Source organism: Pinus tabuliformis, chromosome X (genome assembly GCF_031772625.1).
Source record: "Pinus tabuliformis cultivar Carrire ecotype Pingquan chromosome X, CPIR1, whole genome shotgun sequence".
In the NCBI taxonomy this organism is placed as follows: domain Eukaryota; kingdom Viridiplantae; phylum Streptophyta; class Pinopsida; order Pinales; family Pinaceae; genus Pinus; species Pinus tabuliformis.
In genome coordinates, this window is record NC_142308.1 from 157128284 (window position 1) to 157149052 (window position 20769).

The 20769-nt window shown below is 40.9% G+C and overlaps 1 protein-coding gene across 6 annotated transcripts in view; it reads left to right on the forward strand.

The window, feature by feature from the left end:
* Positions 1-20769, forward strand: part of LOC149138932 (uncharacterized) — a 251773-nt gene that overhangs the window by 59689 nt on the left and 171315 nt on the right. For all 6 annotated transcript variants that reach the window (XM_089452900.1, XM_089452904.1, XM_089452902.1 and 3 more), the window contains exon 4: positions 17105-17180. In XM_089452900.1, the coding sequence (XP_089309026.1) occupies positions 17105-17180 (76 nt within the window). The remainder of the gene's footprint in view (positions 1-17104; positions 17181-20769) is intronic.

Sequence of the window (20769 nt, forward strand, 5' to 3'; positions counted from 1 at the left end):
TGTTGCAAAGAATTAGTTTGTGAAACAGAACATGAATCAGAGATATTTGCAACACTGGGATAACCTATGCTTCCATTAGAATAATCCTTCAAGGTTGTGCTCTCCATCGGAGAATGCATAGGGGAATCCTCATACAGGAGGTTTTCTTATTGTGTCTGCCCATTCCCTGTCAATATATGTGCTTTGAGCGGGGCTAATGATACTTGCTTCATCAAAATCACTAAAAAAATTCTCTTTCCAACTCATGCAGCCATTTCCCCCATTTCGTAGCGCAGCCAGTGCAAAATATGAATTATGCGCTACGAAACTACCTAAACATGTTGCGCTGCGAAACTACAAAAAGGCTTTATGCGCATCAAACTAACGTGAGCAGTTTTGAAATTTTGGCATTGGAATTTTCAGCGATAACAAAACCAATGTTACCAGACACGGAATCGGCAATAAATCGGCGAGGCAAAAGAGCGAAGAGTTTTAATCGGATCGGGAAAAAATCGTTGAATTCATTAAATAAAAATATACACATATATTGAATTAAAAAAACCATTTTTCATTAATATTGGGTAAAGGTATGTCCAAACAATGCATAATATCAATAGATGTCCAAAATATCATGAATAAATAAGTATCTCATATATGTTATGAGTCAACACATGATCCAAAGCACTGAGTCTTGAGTCCTTAGAAGCATATGCTTCTAAAAGTTTACAAAAAAGTTAAAAACTGCATACTAATCAGAAAAAAAATCAGCAACTAAGAGTCTAATACTCTTAAGAGTGAGAACTAGAAGCGATTCCTTCCACTCCTTCGCTTGCTTGACTCTCAAAGTTCTCCAAGTCATGAAGGCTGAAAAGAGGAGGCTCATCTAATTGAACCCATTCTGCTGCATTTGTAGCTTGCAAATCTATCTCTTCAAGGTCGATTGGGGAATGATCTATACCTGTCATTATCATGAGACATTGAAATGTGAATTAAAATTTCACTTTGAAGTTTGAACTTTAAACTTTTAAAGTACGAACTAGATTATGAAACCTTCAAATTCAAGCTCTCGAATCTCACCTTGTATTTGTTTGTTGCGAAGTCGTAGATTGTAATGGACAAATACAAGGTCATTCAAGCGTTTTTGTGTCAATCGGTTGCGCTTCTTAGAATTTATTTTTTCAAACATGCTCTAGTTGCGTTCACAGCCTGAAGCACTACATGCTTGGTTTAAGATTCGAATGGCAAATCTCTTCAAATCTGGCGTATCACTACCAAAGTTTTGCCACCAAAGACCTAGCAAGTGGTAAGGGTTTGTGAGTAGTAGACTAGAAGTACCAAATTAGTAAATAGTAAAAACTTGAAAAGAAAAGAAAATTTAATAAAACATTTAACATACAAAATAAAGTTTAAACAAATTTAATGAATTGATGAAGCCTTCAAGCTGGGTACCTGGCAACATCTTTGACCTTTGTCTTATAGCACTGGTATAGGCAAACAATTTAGATGGTGCCCTATAATCTTGTAGTTGGGAAAAGACACGACTTTGTTGTTCTGGATCAGGGAAGCACCTTTCCACGCATGTCATAAGTCCTCTGCCAACCTCCCCATCCTCATTAAATTTGCTCTTATCATAAAAATATTGTGGGTTTAAGAAGTACCCAGCAGCATGTAAGGGGGAATGCAATTGCCTTTCCCAACGTGCATCTATAATGTCCCAAAGAGGCATATACTTTGTCTCATCATCCCCATATCTTCTTTTGATGGCCTCCTTTGCGAGATCCATCGCCTCATAAATGTAACCCATAGCGGGTTTGTCACCATCAACCATCCTGAAAGTTCAAGCATTCAAATTTACTAATTTAGAGAAATATGAAACATTGTAAATAAAAAGAAGCTTGAAATGAAATTTAAAAAATGAAAAAGTTAAAAGACTAAAAGTACCTGAGAACTCTAACAAGGGACTCCGTCACAACAATAATCTCTTCGGCATCTTTCCAGAAGCCATCATTAAACACAAGTGCAACAATTTCGATGCCTTCAGGGGTCTTGGAATGTTTAGATCCCATCCACTCAGGTCCCAAGAACATCCTCTTCAGATTTATCTTTTGCTCAACCACAGATTGTAAAGATATGAAATTTGTTGCAAATCTAGTCACTGCAGGTCGAATAATTTCTTTACCTTCAGTGTATATTCTCATAGTGTTTAGGACAATAGTGTGGTTGTATAGGTATTTGGTTATGGATTTTGCCTTCTCCACAACCTCATGAATCCAATGAAGCTTACCAATGTCCTCAAGCATTAAATCTATGCAATGGGCAGCACAAGAGGTCCAAAAAATAGTGGGGTGCCTCATCTCAAAAAGTCTACCAGCAGCCATATAATTCACTGCATTATCGGTGACAATTTGTAAAACATTTTCTTCTCCCACTTCTTGAACGACTTCCTCCATCATTTCACAGATAAGTTGGGCAGTCTTAACCTTATCTGAAGCATCCACTGACTTGAGAAACATTGTGCCTGCGGGACAAGATACAAGGAAATTTATTAAAGTTCTATTCCTCTGATCTGTCCATCCATCACTCATGATGGTGCACCCTGTTTCTACCCATGATGAACGAAACTCAGCTAGCACAAGCATGACATCTTCAACACTCTCTAACAACATATCTGTCCTAAGGCTCTCTGATGTAGGGGCTTTGAACCCTGGACCTGCAGCAGCAATTGCATCAATCATAGCTTGCCAATAAGGACTTCTGGCACAGTGGAAAGGTATGTCAGAATAGTACCAAAAGTTAGCAATGGCCTTCCTTGCCTGACTATAGATATTTTTTTTCCAACCAGTGCCATCCAAGGTAGGTTGGGAACCGGGTTTTGTGTGGGGAGCAAAAAAGGTGTTTATGTTTCCACCTCCAGTGTTGAAGGAAGGAGTTGAAGGACTCGCATGGCTTTGAGTTTGACTTGGCCTTGGAGGCATGTGTGGAAAACTTGGGAATGGCATTGAGGATTCAACAGATTGAGGTGACATGGGGCTAGTGGCAGAAAAAGTATCAACTCCAACAGTTCCTATTTCAGCATTTTGCTTTGCTTTATTGGCATTATGCTGCTCTAACATCTCAAAGGCCAAGGCTGCTTGGTATTTGACATTGTCATCAACCATGCCGCAAAGACCTATATCATGGCCAGGTATTTTTGCAAGGTGGAACTTGAATCTATAAATGCCTCCACTACATTCCTTTTTGCAAAATTTACAAAGGAGCGTGGATTTTCCGGGAATCTTGTCGCAATAAGCCCAAGCAAAGTCTCGCTCTCTCGGCATTGTTGTTGCTTTGAACTTGTGTTTAATTTGTGGCTTCTGTTAAGATTTGGAGTCTGGCTTCTATTTAATTTGTGGCTCCTGTGAAAGACAACAAAAAATCAAATTTAAAAATGATCCAAAAATTTAAAATATGCTAGAAATTTAAAAAATTAAATGAAGACATATGTCAATAAAGTTGTAAACTTGTAAACATATAGAAATGTTGCTTTTCAATAAAAGCAGAACCCTGTGCTTGGAATCTGGATTATTTCTGGATTATAAACCCTTCTGTAGTCAAAAGAACTTTCACAAGTTCAAAAGCATTTGACTGTGGTGAAAGTCTTGTCAATTGTGGATAAAAGTTATAAAACTTCCTCCATTGATGATAAAACTTATGTTCCAGCACTTGAGTCTGACTACTGAAATTTGATGATGGTGGTGGACAGGTTATGTTCCATGATCCTGTTAGCACACCAACAGAAAACACTGCGACAGAAGTTCACTTGGGGAACAAAAGTGACCTAGATTTGTCGAAAAGGCACTTCAAACTTGCTGCAAGTTATCTGGCACCCTGGAGCTATCTGCATTATTTATTTGGGAGTAACCAGGGTTGGAGGTTTGGTCAAGAAAATCGTTTAAGTCACTCAACGCCTCCAAAGTTCCAAACTCCATTCTGAATTAGAATTAAGTGTATGATCCCCATAGGCATAGTCCATAATTAGTAAATTACAGGATCGTCGCCATCAGGTCCCAACAGTGTTGTTTCTATTTCCTCTAAAATAGTAAAATCTTCAAATTCGCTGCCTGCCTATTGCCACTGTGAGCATTTCCGACTAGGTCGGTTGCATCCTCTGCTGAATGGAAATATCTAGAATCAGAAGAATATGATTGTGAATGCTGTGAAGACAAGGGACTTCCACCAGAAGATTGAATACATATAGAGCTCTCGTGTGAAAGTTCATTGTTACATGGAAAACTTTCATGAACATATTCTTGATCTTTAAAAGAACCATGATTGTGTGAACTTTTTCCAGTGGTTCTCTAGAGCATATTTTTGCGTTTTCTTTTCCCATACAAAATGGGAATAACTGTCTCCCTGAGTTTATCTCTCAGCATTGTATTAGTAGCTCCTCATCTTTGTTATTATACGTCTTTTATTTTATGTCTTAATGTGAGGCAGTGGTCTATAATGGAATGTTTTGGCCAATTAATCTAGCGAATATTGAGCTTCTCATAATGGTTCTTCAGTTTATTGGATCGTTAGTTTCACCATCCTTGAAGATGGGCAAAGTGAGGCTTCTTAGAAACGACCCCTCTTCTTTGCATAGTGCAACCCAAATTGAATTGTTACCCCAATTTGAAATGATCTGTGTGTAGCCTTTCAGCGTCTCTTGTTTTGCCTGAAGTCATACTTTTGATCCCATTCTTTACCAGGTGAAGAACTGTGGATTAGATCATCATGCATTTGGTTTCTTTCGGGAACACCTGGGAGGTTTCCACGATACCAAGAACTAGTCTGATAACTGTTGTCATCTCCCCTCATCCTGGATACTATATATGTTAACAGTTACTGTCAATAAAGTTATAAAGTATAAACTTCACGAAGGTTACCGTGGTTTGTTACCTCGTCCTCAAGGTTGAAGGCGACTCGGGCTCATGCCAGTTCAGTTATCCGGCTCGGGCTCACGCAGGAACTTCAGACTTCAGTAATCGGGCTCACGCAGGTTCAGACTTCAGTAATCGGGCTCACGCAGGTTCAGACTTCAGTAATCGGGCTCACGCAGGTTCAGACTTCAGTAATCGGGCTCACGCAGTTTCTCAGCGATCCGGCAGGTGCTCAGTAATCCGGCGGCGTCGAATGTAGCTCTGCGGACTTAGCCAAAGTTCTAACGCCTTACCGCCATAAAGTATAAACCGAAACCCGATAAAAAAATTGGCGGGACTCGCCAAAAAAACGCTGAATCGGCTAAATCGCCAGACTCGCGAGTCAAACTCGTGTTGACCACGAGTCAAACTCGGTCAACGCGAGTTGACTCGCAGAGTTTCCAGTCGACTCGTTTCGCCGCCGATCAGAGTGTAACTCGCGATTAATCGCCAAAGTCGGCGATTCCTATTTCATTGCATGAAACTCTGCAATTACTTAGATGAATACCTGAAAACTGAAAACTAGTTTAATTTCACCAAGATACAAAGCTTCTTAACAACTTATAAGCAGTGGAATAAAAAAAACACAGAGATAAAAGCACATGCACAAATTGACACACTTACTTTTCTCAGGAAACCCAACAGGAAAACCTACTTGCTTGATGTGGCTATTTTATTGATTGTTCTTTAGCACGTAGATCTATTATAAAGCAATTTGTCTCTCTTGAGAAAGCATTTTGCTTCTCACACAAATATCAGCTGATACAAATTGATCTTGGCTACCCTAGATCTTGCTTGATCTCAACCCTCCAGCACACAATTGTTCCTCTATTGCCTCTTTGACTTGCTCTGCAAAACCTGCTCGCTTCTACTTGATAGTTGTGCACTAGAGGCTCCTTAATCCTTGCGCACTAGGTCCCTATTTCCTTGCACACACCAACCCCTATTCTCTAGTGCAGATCAACTCATATTTTATAGGGAAAAATCCCTATATCCTTGTGCACTTCCTGCTTCCTAAATCTTATGACCCAGATCCTCTTCTTTGCGCACAATTAACTCCTAAATCCTAGCGCACTTGTGCCTCCTATTTCTTAAGACACAATTCCTACGCTCTCCACAATCAAGGCTCTCTCACAAACTCACGAGCTCTGTCTTGTCACAAAACTTTGTGCATGAACAATTGTTCTAAATTCTAGCGCATTTGTGGCTCTTATTTTTTAGGACACAATTCATGTGCTCCACATTCAAGGCTCTCTCGCAACTCGAGAGCTCTATCTTGTCACAAACCTTTGTGCACAAAACAATAGTGTTCTACTTGTTCCTTCATCCTCTCTTTTATAGTTCGATCCATGCTAAATTAGGCAAGTACAAATTTAGAACTTGAGTTGTGATTGACAAGTTAACTGAGTCAAGCTGGTCGTCTCTCCATTCATCACTAGAGTTATAGCTCGTCCTTCCTTCAATCAAGATTCAAGACTAAAGACACAACTCATTCTAACTGAACTCGATCTGCCAACCAATATTGTAGTTAAATTGATGAAGACTTCGACTTAACTGAAGCTCCAACACTACACATAAACTCGTGATGATTATTCCCATAAATTGGAAATTAACTCACCACAACTGAAGTCTATCATATGAGCTCGCAGTCAAACTGGGAGAAGGACAAATTAAGGTCTTCACTAGCTAAGGCACAAGCAAGAAGACCTTGCTCGCTACATTTTCAACACTTTGTTGCTTCAGCTAGTGACCAAATTTCTCTTGGTCTGTTCCTTGCATTCTGCATAGCCAGTCTAGGCAGCTCGACCACCCTATGATAGAGCCACAGACTCTCCTTTATCCATCTCAGACCCACTACCTCTTAGATTAGTTTTCCAACCATTGATTTGTTTGAGATCTGCCTTAACCAGGCCTCCGAATCTTAGTACAAATCTATGCTACACACTTTAGCATTAGATTTTCCCCTCAACTTACCTTAGATGACGCTCGACCCTCCTAGTCTAAGTCTCGACTCCTCTGTTTTGGCAGTGTTTGGCCATACTAAGTGTTAACCACCATGCGGTCACTTAGATTTGCCCCTCAAACCATTAGTTCCAGCCCTAACTGGGCATGGTTAACCTTCTCAGCAACCCTCCTATTCTCGACCTCCTTCCTGTAGCTTATTAAGCTCTTGTCCTAACCCACAGACCCTTCCATCTGCCCTTGACCCCTTGATCTAAACCTCGTCCTATTGATCTAAGTCTTGTAGGTCTTAGCCCTTCCTTAAGTTGCCTTAGATCAGGTCTTTTACATATGAGGTAGGCCCTTTCATGCTATAGGACAAACCATTTAGGCCGCGGCTAACACCTAACCTTTGTTGTGGCCTGCTTGTTTTCTCAACCACGGATAGGACTGTCACATAGCTGTGGCTAAGCCCATTCAGCCTCAACACCAAAACTCCTTCCCTTGCGGTCACTGCACTGAAGACACACAATCATGCTTCAACAAAAATACTTGGCTTCCTTCATGGATAGAACTCGACCCTCTCCTAGGGCACCCTTAGCACAAGAGAAGTCACATCTCTCTTGCACATTGAGACTCTCCTTTGGTTCCTCTATTTATTCTTTCTCTTTGGTCATTTAGGAAACCACTAGAACTTAGGGTTTTCGCCTCTCAACCCATTAGAATAAATAATTAGTCCTTTTAGGTCCTAAACCCACTACTTTAGGTCCAAAACCCCATCTTTGGGTAAATTGCCCAACCAATTCCTTTAGGTGGGTTTTTCCTCTCGGAAGTACCTTCCGAGCTACCCAAAATCTAACAATGCCTCTTAGTGAGAAAGGTGTTTCCTTCACGCTTCCAGCTCCATGACTTTCCTTGCATGCCAATGACCGTCCTTGCATGAGTCATGATTTTCCTTGAGTAGCCATACCCGTCCTTGCATGTGCCACATCTTTGTACTAGGCCTAGCTTTGTCTTGCATGGTGCATGACTGTCCTCGCATGCAACATGACTTTTCTTTGCACCTATGTCACAAGGTTCGTCGAACTTCAACTTTGAGGTTCGAATTTTGGCAAATCTTAAAAATATTTTGCGGTTCGGCGAACCTCATTGAACCTCATGGCCATTAACCAAGTCCATAGATCAAAAGTCATAACCTCATGTCACAACTCAAGCTTGTAATCTATCCTTGCAGTTTCCATGTTTGTGATACCATTTTTTTTATTGATGTTGATTTCTTACAATTTTATCCCATATTTCATTTTCAAGTTAATATATCTATACATATAGAAAATGTATATAGACGAACCTAATGGTGAACCTTATCCGAACACCATCAAAAAATTTGAACTCCAATCGAACCTAATCATTGTCGAACCTGAATTCGAGCTCGAACCATGTGACATTGCTTTGCACCACCATGAATGTTCTCACATGGTTCGTGATTGTCCTTGCATGCGCTGAAAACTCCATTAACTCGTTAGAACCGCAAGATTCAGACTTACATAGGATAGCTAGCTATCCTTCGCAGTCTCCCTTTGAAGCTAGACTTCCTCTGAGTCTACACAACCTCCACCAGCTCACTCTGCTTCCTGCACACACTTTGATCCATGTACTCTTCAAATAAACTCTGATACCATGTTGATGTTTCCTTAGGCCCTAGATCTGTTTTGAGGCTTACCAAACACACAAACACATTAGGAACCCCCAACTAGAAGCACTTTGCACAAGGGAAATCTACAGCAGTGAAATCAATAAAGTACACAAAGATATTGAGCCCAAAGCTCGATTTTTTATTAGTCCATCAATAAAAGAATCATGGGGCTCCCGTACCAGGGATCATGGCTCTTCAGATCACTAGTACAACTAGTATACATCAAGGCTTGAGGTCAGATCCATTTGATCCTCAATCTGCCCACAAAACACACAGATAAATAACCTGACTTACTTGCTTTAGAAATCCTTATCCTTCAACTCCTTCAGTCCTCTTTATCCACTGTTCTGGCTATCCTTTGCCTCCATCGAAACATACAGATATTTGCTCCATTAAACCTCTGTCACACATAGCTGCTCATAGTGACTTTTTTCCATTAAACACATTGCATATCAGCCTTCAAAACACCAGCTACTCATAGTGGCTTTGTCCAGTAAACTCACTGCATATTAGCCCTCGAAAACACTCTGTTCACAATTCCATTTGTGAACAGACTTCAGGAAATACAAAGATCACTCTCATTTCAGCCTTTTCTCGGCCTTTGCTGCTTTAGCTTGTCACCAAACTACCCTTGGTCTGTTCCTTGAATTCTGCATAGCCAATATGGGAAATTTGGCCACCCTTTGACAGAGCCACGAACTCTCCTTTATCCACTTCAGACCCACGACTTCCCAGATCAGTCTTTTAGCCATTGATATGCCTGAGATCTGTCTTAACCAAGCCTTCGAATCTCAGTACAGATGTCTACTACACGCTTTAGCATTGGATTTGCCCCTCGGCTTACCTTAGATGACCTTCAACCCTCCTGATCTGAGTCTCGGCTCCTCTGTTTTGTCAGCTTCTGGCCATACTAGGCCATAAACACCCTGCTGTCACTTAGATCTGTCTCTCAGACCATTAGTTCCAGCCTTAACTAGGCATGTTTAAACTTCTCAGCAACCCTCCTATTCTTGACGTCCTGCCTGTAGCTTATTAGCTCTTGGCCTAAACCACAAACCCTTCCTCTTGCCCTCGGCCCCTTGATCTAAACCTCGTCCTACAGATCTAAGTCCTGTAGGTCTCAGCCCTTCCTCAAGCTGCCTCGGATTAGGTCTTTTACATTTGAGGTAGGCCCTTTCATGCTACAGGATGGATCCTTTAAGTTGTGGTTAACACCTAATCTTTGTTGCAGCCTGCTTCTTTTCTCAACCACAGATAGGACTATCACATGGCTGCGGCTAGGTCCATTTAGCCTCAACAACAAAACTCCTTCCCTTGCGGTCACTGCACAAAAGACACACGGTCATGCTTCAACAGAAATACTTGGCCTCCATCATGGACAAAACTCGGCCCTCTCCTAGGGCACCCTTAGCACAAGAGGAGTCACATCTCTCTTGCACGAGGAGTCTCTCCTTTGGCTCCTCTATTTATTCTTTCTCTTGGGTCATTTAAGAAACCATTAGGCCTTAGGGTTTTCACCTCTCAACCCATTAGAATAAATAATTAATTCTTTTAGGTCCTAAACCCACTATATTGGGTCCAAAAACCCATCTTTGGGTAAATTGCCCAACCAATTCCTTTAGGTGGGTTTTCCCTCTCCCGGAAATAACCTTCTGAGCTACCCAAAATCTAACAAACAGTTCAGTTGCACTGAGCAAAAACAGCGTCAGAATAAAAATTATACCTGAAGAATATCAACCTGAATGAAAGTTCACTGGCTGTCCGTTCAGGATCAGATCAGAATAAGTGCAAGTTCTGTAGAATGTATCCTTGTACTATCGCTCCTGGAAACAAAACACCCATTAAACACAAAATTCAAAATTATACCTTGAGAATATGAATATTAAGACAAAGTATGCAAATACAAGCATATTTGAACCTATCATTTTGTTGTTTTCCTATTCAAACACCTTTTGTTCAGACACAGGGTCTACAAAATTCTGTTCATGTACAACTGTTACAACATATGCAAAAACACAGTTGCTTTTCTCTCCCGTCCCGTCCCTCTGCTCTCCGCGCAGCCTGTAGCTCTCTCTCCTTTCTCGTCCAATCCCTCTGCTCTCTCCCGCAGCCCGCAGCTCCCTTTTCCCTTTCCCGTAACCCTCTCGTAACCCTCCCTGCTCTCTCGTAGCCCGCTGGCACCCACAGCCCGCATCTTTCCTGTAAGTCTCCTGCAACCTTCCTGCAGCCACAGCCAGTCTGTAACCCGCAACCCACTCGTAGTGCCGTCCATAGCTCCGTCCCGTTGTCCATTCGTAGTCCCGTCAATAGCTCGCAGCCTGTCCACTGTCTCGTCCACAGCCCCATCCGTAGTCTCGTCCACAATCTTTGACGACTTTTGGTGAACTCAATACAGATACTTGTACTGGGTGCAGCGAGGTGCCATCATAGTGTGCAGACAGTTAAAAGATTACCACCATGATAGAGCAGCAACACAACAAGGACCCCGGGGAAGCCGAAACGCCAGATTTCAACAACAGAGGTCCGCTGAAGTACTTACAACAGTGCCACAATAAAGATGAGAACGTATACAACCCCACCGATATTGCATTAGAAACAGATTTTGCTTTCTGGACATCCCAAATTAAACAAATTATGAGGAAAATGGAACACCTAGAGGCAGAAAATCGCGGACTGCGAGCCGACATCGGCACTTTATCAAACAGAGTTCTATCGGTAGAGGAAGACAATGCATTTATCAGAAAAACATTGCAGGAATACCGAGAACAAAGTGCGGGGCAGAATTCCGACGAGACCTTACAGGCGGAGATCAGAGATCTTAAAAGTAAACAGGAGGAAATCAGGTCCCAACAAATGTCCCTTAAACGGGAAACGGATTCGCATATCAGCACATGGGCACAGGTGGTCAAAGGAAAGGACAAGGCTCCTCCGCTCATAGCGGTGGAGGAAGTAGTACAGGCAAAGCTCGTGGAGGAAAGAACCCGAAGAGCAAGAGAATTAAATCTTAAAGTAAGAGGACTCCCTACACCTCCCCCCCCTGCAGACCCAATGGAACTGGGGAACAGATTTCTATGCGACACTCTTGACATACCAGACATAACCTTGGACAAAGCCTGGATCGGGCAGGACTCTACCCTCTTCCTCAGATTCCGTGACTCCTCGGATAGACTTCGGGTACTCCGAGCCAAGCGAAAGCTATTTTCTCTTCCGAATAAAGTGTTTTTGGATGAAGACCTCACAAGAGCTCAAGTAGTTGAACTGAAACAAGCCAGGGAACAGGTTGCAGCAGCAAGACAGGCAGGGAAATGGGCAGTGATTAGAAATCTTCGGGCAGTTATTCGGGACACCTTCCCCCCAGGATGGGTATCCCGCTCAGGTAACTCCAAATGACGGGCCCGAGCGGAGAGGAGACGGGGCACGGATCTCTCGGTTCACTGCTGGAATGGCAATGGCTCCTTCTGGTCCTCACCAGGCCTACTTTATGAAGCCCTTAGCTCAGCAGACATCCTCCTGGTTACCGAGACTCATGCGAGCCCAGTCCGACCTCTCCCCGACATTACAGGATACCAGTGGACCGCAGTTTGCAGACAAGAGACACGGAGTTCAGGAGGTGTCAGGGGATCAGGGGGTGTTGCTTGCCTCGTCCGTGATAGCCTCAGGAGCAGAGTATCAGTAGTCGCGACCGATGAGTATGCCAGATTCATGTGGATTCAGATCAGAGCCAGAACATCACTGCCGAGAGACATTTATGTTGCAGTCTGTTACTTCCCACCTATCTCATCTTCCTATGCTATTCACAATAGCTCAGACGGAGACCCTTTTACAGACCTGTACTCTGACATCACCAGGTTTTCGGCAGTAGGGGACGTCATTCTCATGGGGGACTTCAATGCCCGGACCAAAGACCTCCAGACCCCTATGCACGACAGGACAAAGGATATATTTTGCACTCGGGGGATTGACTCGACCACGATCGGCATGCACCGGACCTCCGAGGATCACTTGGGACCCACCACAACCTATGGGAGATATCTGCTACAGTTGGGAGAATCTCATGAGCTGGTAATTCTGAATGGCCTACCATGTTTCCCATCCTTGCACTTCTTTACCTGCAGACCATTTGGAGGCGGGGCAAGTGTGGTTGACTACGCTATTGCAAACCCAAATCTCCTCCCTTACATCAAAAATTTCTCGATCACCCCCATCCCTCTCGCAGATCACGCACTCCTCTCACTCTCACTACAGTTTGACTTCCCGAATCCATCCCCTACTCTTCCCCACAGCCCTCCCAGAACCACCTTCCGATTTGAGGAGGGTGACCCTGATCTCTTCTCCTCTATCCTTAGACAGACACTCCCATCGAAGTCCCAGTTCACCTCTCTCAGCTCCGCCAAGGACAAATATCAGTGTCTCTCTTATGCAATCTGGAAAGCTGCGCCCCAATCCTTCCCCTTCTCTACTCGTTCCGCCACCACCTCCCGCAAACCGGGAAACTGCCCTATGAACAACTGGTATGACCAGGAATGCAAGTCTATGCATCAGGACCTCCGACACGCCTTCCGGAACTCTTTACCAACATACCCAGACCTCTGTTCAGCTTATCGTCGCCTCCTTCGCCGCAAGAAGCGCCTTTTCATTGCCCATAGGAGACAGGTTCTTTCTACTCTCCTCCTTCGCTCCCCTAATGATTTCTGGGGGACCATCCTTTCTCGGCGCTCACCTACCCCAATCAACCTTGACCCTGCCTCAATGTTCTCTCACACCTCCCAGCTGTATGACATCCCTGGGCAGCCTCTGATTCAGGTTACTTCCCCCCCCACCTCCTGCCACCTTTTCTCCGACAAAGATATCAGAGAGGCAATATGGACAATGAATAGCAGCAGGGCAGCAGACGAAGAAGGCTTCCAGGTAGAATTCTTCAAGCATGGACTTCGCCCCCTAGTAGGATATCTGGTGGACCTTTTCAACCAGGTGGTTCGAGATGGATTTCCAGATAGTTGGTCACACCACATTATCTACCCGATCCACAAGTCAGGGCCTACTTCCGACCCCAACAACTACAGGACAATCATGGTTGGGCACACATTCTCCAAGTTATATGCCACAACACTCCACAGGAAACTCTCCCATTTCCTTGAGCAGAGACAACTCAGGGCCAAGGGCCAAGCAGGATTCCGCCCAGGCCACCAGACGATTGATCACATCCTTACTCTTCGTGCGGTGATCGAGGAGGCTAGGCATCGATCCTCTAAAGTGTACTGCTGCTTTGTAGACTTCCGGAAGGCCTTTGACTCAGTCCCGAGGGAAGATCTTTTCCAGAGGCTAAGAGAGATTGGTATTTCCTCGACTCTCCTAAATGCTATCATGCGCCTCTATGAGGCCGTCCTTGGTCGTCTCCGCACAGTCGAAGGAATGTCGGATTTCATCCGAAGCACCATTGGAGTCAAGCAAGGATGCCCCCTTTCTCCTACTTTATTCGGGATCTATATCGATGAGCTTGAGTCCTTCCTCCGGGAGCATATCCAGGATATAGATGGATGTCTTCTTCACCAGGTCCTAATTTCCATCCTTCTCTTTGCAGACGATATTGCTCTCATTGCCTCCTCCCATGAAGGCCTTCAGAGACAGCTGGATGTGCTCGCAGCCTTTTGTGACCGGAGGCATCTAACTGTAAACTTGGGCAAAACCAAAGTGATTATCTTCAATGGAGTCAAGAAAACCTCTGATTTCCACTTCCTTTTTAAAGGAGAAGAGATCGAGATTGTCAGCACCTATACATATTTGGGAGTTCAGTTTTCAGGGCCTCGCTTCAGCCTGCGGCCAGCCCTTCAGCCTCGGATCAACAAAGGGTATGGCTCCCTAGCCCTTCTGGAGAGGCAGTGTTTTCGGCACCATTTCCAGGACATCTCGTCCAAAATGAGCATCATGGACACCTTGATTCGCCCCACAGTGCTTTATGGCTCAGAGATTTGGGGTCCCTCTCTCCTAGAGTTAGATTGGGCTTCAGTGGAGTGAGTCCAGACCCTCCTTCTGCGCCGTTTCATTAGGTGCAAGCAGACAGTTCCCCAACACATCATTCTAGCTGAGTTCGGGGCTCAACCTTTCCACCTATAGGTGATATTCAGGTTAGTGTCACTCCTGCACAGACTTCGTGGCCTGGCAGACGCGAGGAAGGGTCGTGACAGATACCCATATTTAGCATATTGCTCCTCGGAGAACATCGCCCATATACAGACAGGCCGATCCAAATGTTGGTACACCGGTGTGACAGAGATTCTGGAGGCTTTAGGAATCCAGATTGACCATCTCCCTCCTTTTCAGTACTCTTTGAATGCTCCAGGCCACCTCCTTCCCAATCAACAAGAGCTGAATAAAATCATTAAGGAAGATATTTACAGACGATAGATTCAAACTACATGGACCAATCCTCCTAATGGGTTGCGCCCTAAAATGGCCTTGTATGCGGAGCATTGCCTGTAGATCAGGGATGGGCTCATCATCAGACCCCCGTACACGTTCCACCATTGAATGCATGCCCTTAGAATCCCCCTCGGGCACCTCAGAGTTGGGTCTCACAGACTTCGGGTGGAGATAGATCACCATATCGATAGGGCAGATAGGATTTGCTAGCTCTGTCACTTACAAGAGATAGAGACAGAGACACATTTCATCTTCGGATGCCCTGCGTACTGCGAGATTTGAGGCCGTTTCCATTGTCTCTTCAGGTCCTCTCAGACCCTGTCCAGCTTCCTCAGATATGTTGACCAGAGATGCCTAGCACTTTATCTCCAAGAGGCCTTTAGATTTCGGGCCTATTTTCTTCAGCCCCCCGCCAGATCGGACACCACGCAGAAGATCACAGACTTCTTTAGAGTGCTACCCTCAGTGCGGGGCACCAAAAGAACCATAGATCGACCCACAGACCCACAGACACTGAGACCAGATCAGCGCGGTCCCGGGGGGGCTGACCCACCAGACTGCACCAATGCTCCAGGATTGGTTCCACCCCTGGGAGGCGCCATAGAACTTCCAGGCGACATCAACGACAGCCCAGTATGCCCACAAGACAGCAGACTTTGACGAGCTTCCCTCAGTTTTCTTCTCTTGACCTCGGATGTTAGGAGTAGGGGCTAGACAGGAGATCCTTCCCCCCCTTCTTTTTCTTCTTCTCCTTCTCTGCTTCATCGCAGCGCTTTGTTCCGAAGCCGCGAGCTTCTTGCTTCTTCATTTACATTTTAGATGTATTTCCTACTTTTAGAAAGAAATGTTAAAGGGGACTGTTTGGTCCACCGACTTGCGTCATTGTAACCGACAGTCCCATTGACCTACTATGGTCATTTGTTGGACATTAATAAAATTATCTTATCTTATCTTATCTGCATTAATTCTGCCTGTTATCAGGTGGGGCATGCCCAGTGTGGCCCCCAAGTACCACTAGATCACAGCCTGATGGATCCTTATCATGCTTACTAACAAAATATTAAATGCAAGGATTTTGTAATGAACAATAGTTCATCTACAGGAAAATATTCAACATAACAAGGATAAATACTAAATAGTTGAAATCTGTATAGGATGAATATTAATATAATTGATAATGAATGAACAACTATTGTTCAATGAGCCTTGTGATGATATCTTACTTTATAAGCATTGACTAGTCAAGAAGTTGAAAGGTTGTGTTCTTAAGTGTATTTAATTAACATTATTATTAATTATCATGTAATGTTTATTTATATATTTTATATTCATTACAGATTTATCAATGTTGCATTATTAAATGGCTTTGCAAGAGCCAAAATAATCTTTTTATACTAAAAATGCTAATTGTCCTTTAAAGCTCATTTCTAATAGATTAGGAATGTATGTTTTAGTTGGAGTAATTATGGTTAGTTTGTATTTTGTTGCTTGACTTCAACATCCAAGATATTGGAGATACCCTGTTTATATCGATCTTAACCCAACCTGACACCAGCCCACGCATAACCTATAGTGCATCTGTAGACTCATTTTCACTAGCACTGATTAAAGGCAGGCATTTTGACATGGAAAATCAAATAGCCACAAATAATTGGAGTCACCCTTGACTCTCCATTGTCCAAAACATCCCTATGAAGTTTGAAAACCTTTTCCATAATCAGATGCCTTTTTTCTATGCTCCAATGAAGAAAAATACCGATGTTAGGAGGAAGTTCAAAATTTATAACGTCTTCTGGCAATCTGAAGTTACAGTCAATCAATTATACAATGGCCACAGGTGATTGAGGGACTTGAGTATGGAGCATGGTGAAGATGGAGATGTTACTATCCTTGAGTTTTCGTTATTTTCCAGTATAGAGTTATTCAAAAGCAATAATGTCATGCACTTATTGATAATATGGATACATTTGAATTTTATGTTATGCTTGTTCCATCTAAACGTTTCTTTCCCAAAGCAAGCTGTTTCTTGCTGTCTTAATTCTAGAGGCTGGATTTATGGAAGAGTCTTTTTAGAGATTTTTTTTTTTTGGTAAACTTAAATATGAGCCTGATATGTTCATTACTCTTGCAGTTTAAAAAGTAGGAAAAAATCTGCAGTAGGAGAGGATCTGAAACGACTTTTGGGAGTCTCACACTTGTTAGCACAGGTCAGAAATTGTTTTTTCTCCTCTCACTTTCTCTTCCTATTCTATTTCATTCTCGCCTTTCAAGTCTTGTGTCACTAATTAGCCACTTATGATAATAAGCTAACTAGAAAATAGAGGCTGTTTCTGGATCCTCGTCTCTCTTGATTCTCTCATGGAATGAATGATATGTTGTTGATATATGGTGCAAACTTTAGTGGGCTTAATGGTTAAGAACATGTGCGTCCTCCTTGGAGGTCATAGGTTCAGAGCTAGAAGAACGTAGAGTTTGTACATTTTGTTTAATTAATATTGGCCCGCTGTGATGAGGCTCGAGGGGTTGGTGTACCCCTAGCATGGCCCCCCCAATGATCTTTGATGGGAGTGTCTCCAAATGTCTTGGTCCTTGTCTAGTCACAATTTTTTGCTAGTATTGGCTTGTGGGCTGTTGGTACTAGCTTCACTCGATTTACAGTTAAAAAACATTATGTTATTCATATATGAATAGATTTTAGAAAAATGAGAAGCCATTTTTCATTATTTGGTTGTACAAGCATGGTGTTATGTTGAGGAGTTATGTTGTGCTGCTAGCACAATATGCAACATTTAAAACGTACAAGATGACTCATTCATTAGGTCTTGTTACTGCTCCGTTTAGCACGTTGTTGAAGATTCGTACAACTTGCTATGCTCGACAAACACGAGATAGAAACCTGCTGTCACGTCAGCTTAAGTCCCCACTATTTAACCTGAAACTCCTACTACAAGACTATGGGAGACTTCTCGTCAGTTAGCTCGAACCAATCAGTACACGACTGGTGCCTTATAATGGGGTATAATGGCTGAAGGGAGGAGTTTTATATTGCTGAGTTGTTGGCTTAATATAGAAAGTTAACTAAACCAACACACAAGAGCACTGAATATTGATGAAATATAGAAAATGAATAATCTAATTTAGTGTACTGAAAGTATACTAACCAGAAATATGATTTATTCTCTGATTTGTTCTTTGGTTCGATGAGTTAGTGTGTAATTTTGCTTCTTGTCCTATTTGATAGGTCTACAAATCTGCAAGGTACTAACAACAAGTCAATACTCTCAAAATTGTGTTAAATATAGCATGTAAATAGTCAAGGAGTTGTCTATAATGCGACTTTTTGGAGATTCCGGTGACGGAATCCGGCGGAAGAAAATGAGGTTAAATCTTAATTTGTTGCAGTTAAAATGGTTTTTTAACTGTATATTCGGATTCAGCACCCTCGAAAACCCCTGGGACGCTTTCATTGTGCAGAAACTAGCTATCAAACTTGCGATTCCAATAAATTCCTGCCGGATTTCGACCGGAAAAACCCGCCGGAAAGACTTTAAAAAGTCGCGTTATAGACAACTGCAATAGTCAATTTTGGTGTGCTAAAAATATCCTACCCAAATATGTAAGTGTTTCTAGATGAAACACTCGGTTAGGGCAATTCCTTTGTAAATTTGTTTGCTGAGTTTGTAATTTTTGCAGAAAATGTAAAAACCAACAACCAAACCCCTTGAAAAGCCACCCAAAAGTGCCAAAACACTTCTAGATTTTAATCTAGGGGTGGGGAGGTTAAAAGACTAAATATTGGTGAATTTGGACAATCTTGAAGTGTTGGAAAATTTGAATTTCCAGCAAGCTGGAATTTCAATTTTGGAGTGTCTTTGCCCAAAAAATTGTTTCAGCAACAAATTGACTTTAAAAGGGGCGGAAATAAATACAATTTAGCTATAGATGTAAGATAAAAACTATTTAATGGGATTTAAACTAAAACAAGGCCAAAATATGATATTTGATGAAATAAGCCTTAATGAGTGTTTTTGGGCTAACTTACTAGGATTAGGATCCTGATATCGCTCCACCGGGTTTTTTGAAAAGCCAAGACCTGGATATGGCAAATGCAAATAATATAAATATACTTTTATAATTTTTACAAAAAAATTACATAAAATAAAAAATATATACACATTTGTAAATATATAACCTATATATATATAATATTTATAATTGTTATATTTAATAATACATAACTTATATTAATATATATTGATTCAGTTACCGAAGAATCTACAGTATGAACATGTTTATTCCAACGTTTCAAATCCCAACTGGGATCCATCATCAGGGCTTATGAATGATGATAAAAGAAGAGCCGCTAAGAAGGAAATAAATAATAATGAGGAAAATAAATTTTTAAAATCAGCAGAAGTCGGCTGAATATTAATTATTGATTTATTTATTAATTAATTAATAATTCATTCAATTATTTTATTTATTTTTATTTTTATTTTAATTTTTGAGATTTATATAGTAATTTTTATTTATAGGTGAGTTAATAGATTAATTTTAAATTCAAAGTCTAAATGGTAATACTAATAATAATTATTTAATATATGATAATTTTTTTTTTTTTTATTTATATATATAAGCTTTTCCCTTCTTGAATCATAATTAAATAAATCATTAAATAAATAATCATTGATTAAATAAAATAAAAATTAAATTAAATAAATAAAATAAAATAAAATAATTTTTTTTATTATATATTAAATAATTATTATTAGTATTACCATTTAGACTTTGAATTTAAAATTAATCTATCAACTCACCTATAAATAAAAATTAATATATAAATCTCAAAAATTAAAATAAAAATAAAAGTAAATAAAATAATTGAATGAATTATTAATTAATTAATAAATAAATCAATAATTAATATTCAGCCGATTTCTGCTGATTTTAAAAATTTATTTTCCTCATTATTATTTATTTCCTTCTTAGCGGCTCTTCTTTTATCATCATTCATAAACCCTGATGATGGATCCCAGTTGGGATTTGAAACGTTGGAATAAAAATGTTCATACTGTGGATTCTCCGGTAACTGAATCAAAAAAAAAACTTATATATAATATGTGAATTATTATAATTAAAAATACATACTTATCTATCTATCTATATATATAACAGGACTTTATATATATAATAATTTAATTATAATGTATAATATATAACTTATGTAACTCCATTAATAATTTAATAATATATAGTAGGTATATTAATAATAAAACTATATAACTATAATAATAATAATAATAATATTAATAATACATAACTATATTAATACTATAAGTTAATATGTTATATAGCTTGCTAGTTGAACTAATAACTTACATGATAAGAAGGTAAGAAGATTTGAACTTGCATTGACTAGGATACTAACCTTAGATGTCGCAACTCCCACTTGCATTGTCATTGCATCCTACAAACTTGAGAGCGTTTACCCTGCAATTTAGTTTGCTACACAATTAACGTTGTTTATTGAAATCAAATATGTATATCCTAGAGCCTAGAACTTATTTCAATTGGTATTGCCATCTAAGTCACTTGACACGGGGACATGGGACACGAAGGACACGTTATATATTATATATATCTATCTATATATATATATATATATATATAATTAATTAATTAATACTAAATAGATATTTCTTACACAAATTCTCATTCATCATACAAATTCAGACATAGATTTAGATTCTACATTGTAAATTCAAAATTTGTAAGTTTTGCAAAGTAACATTATGC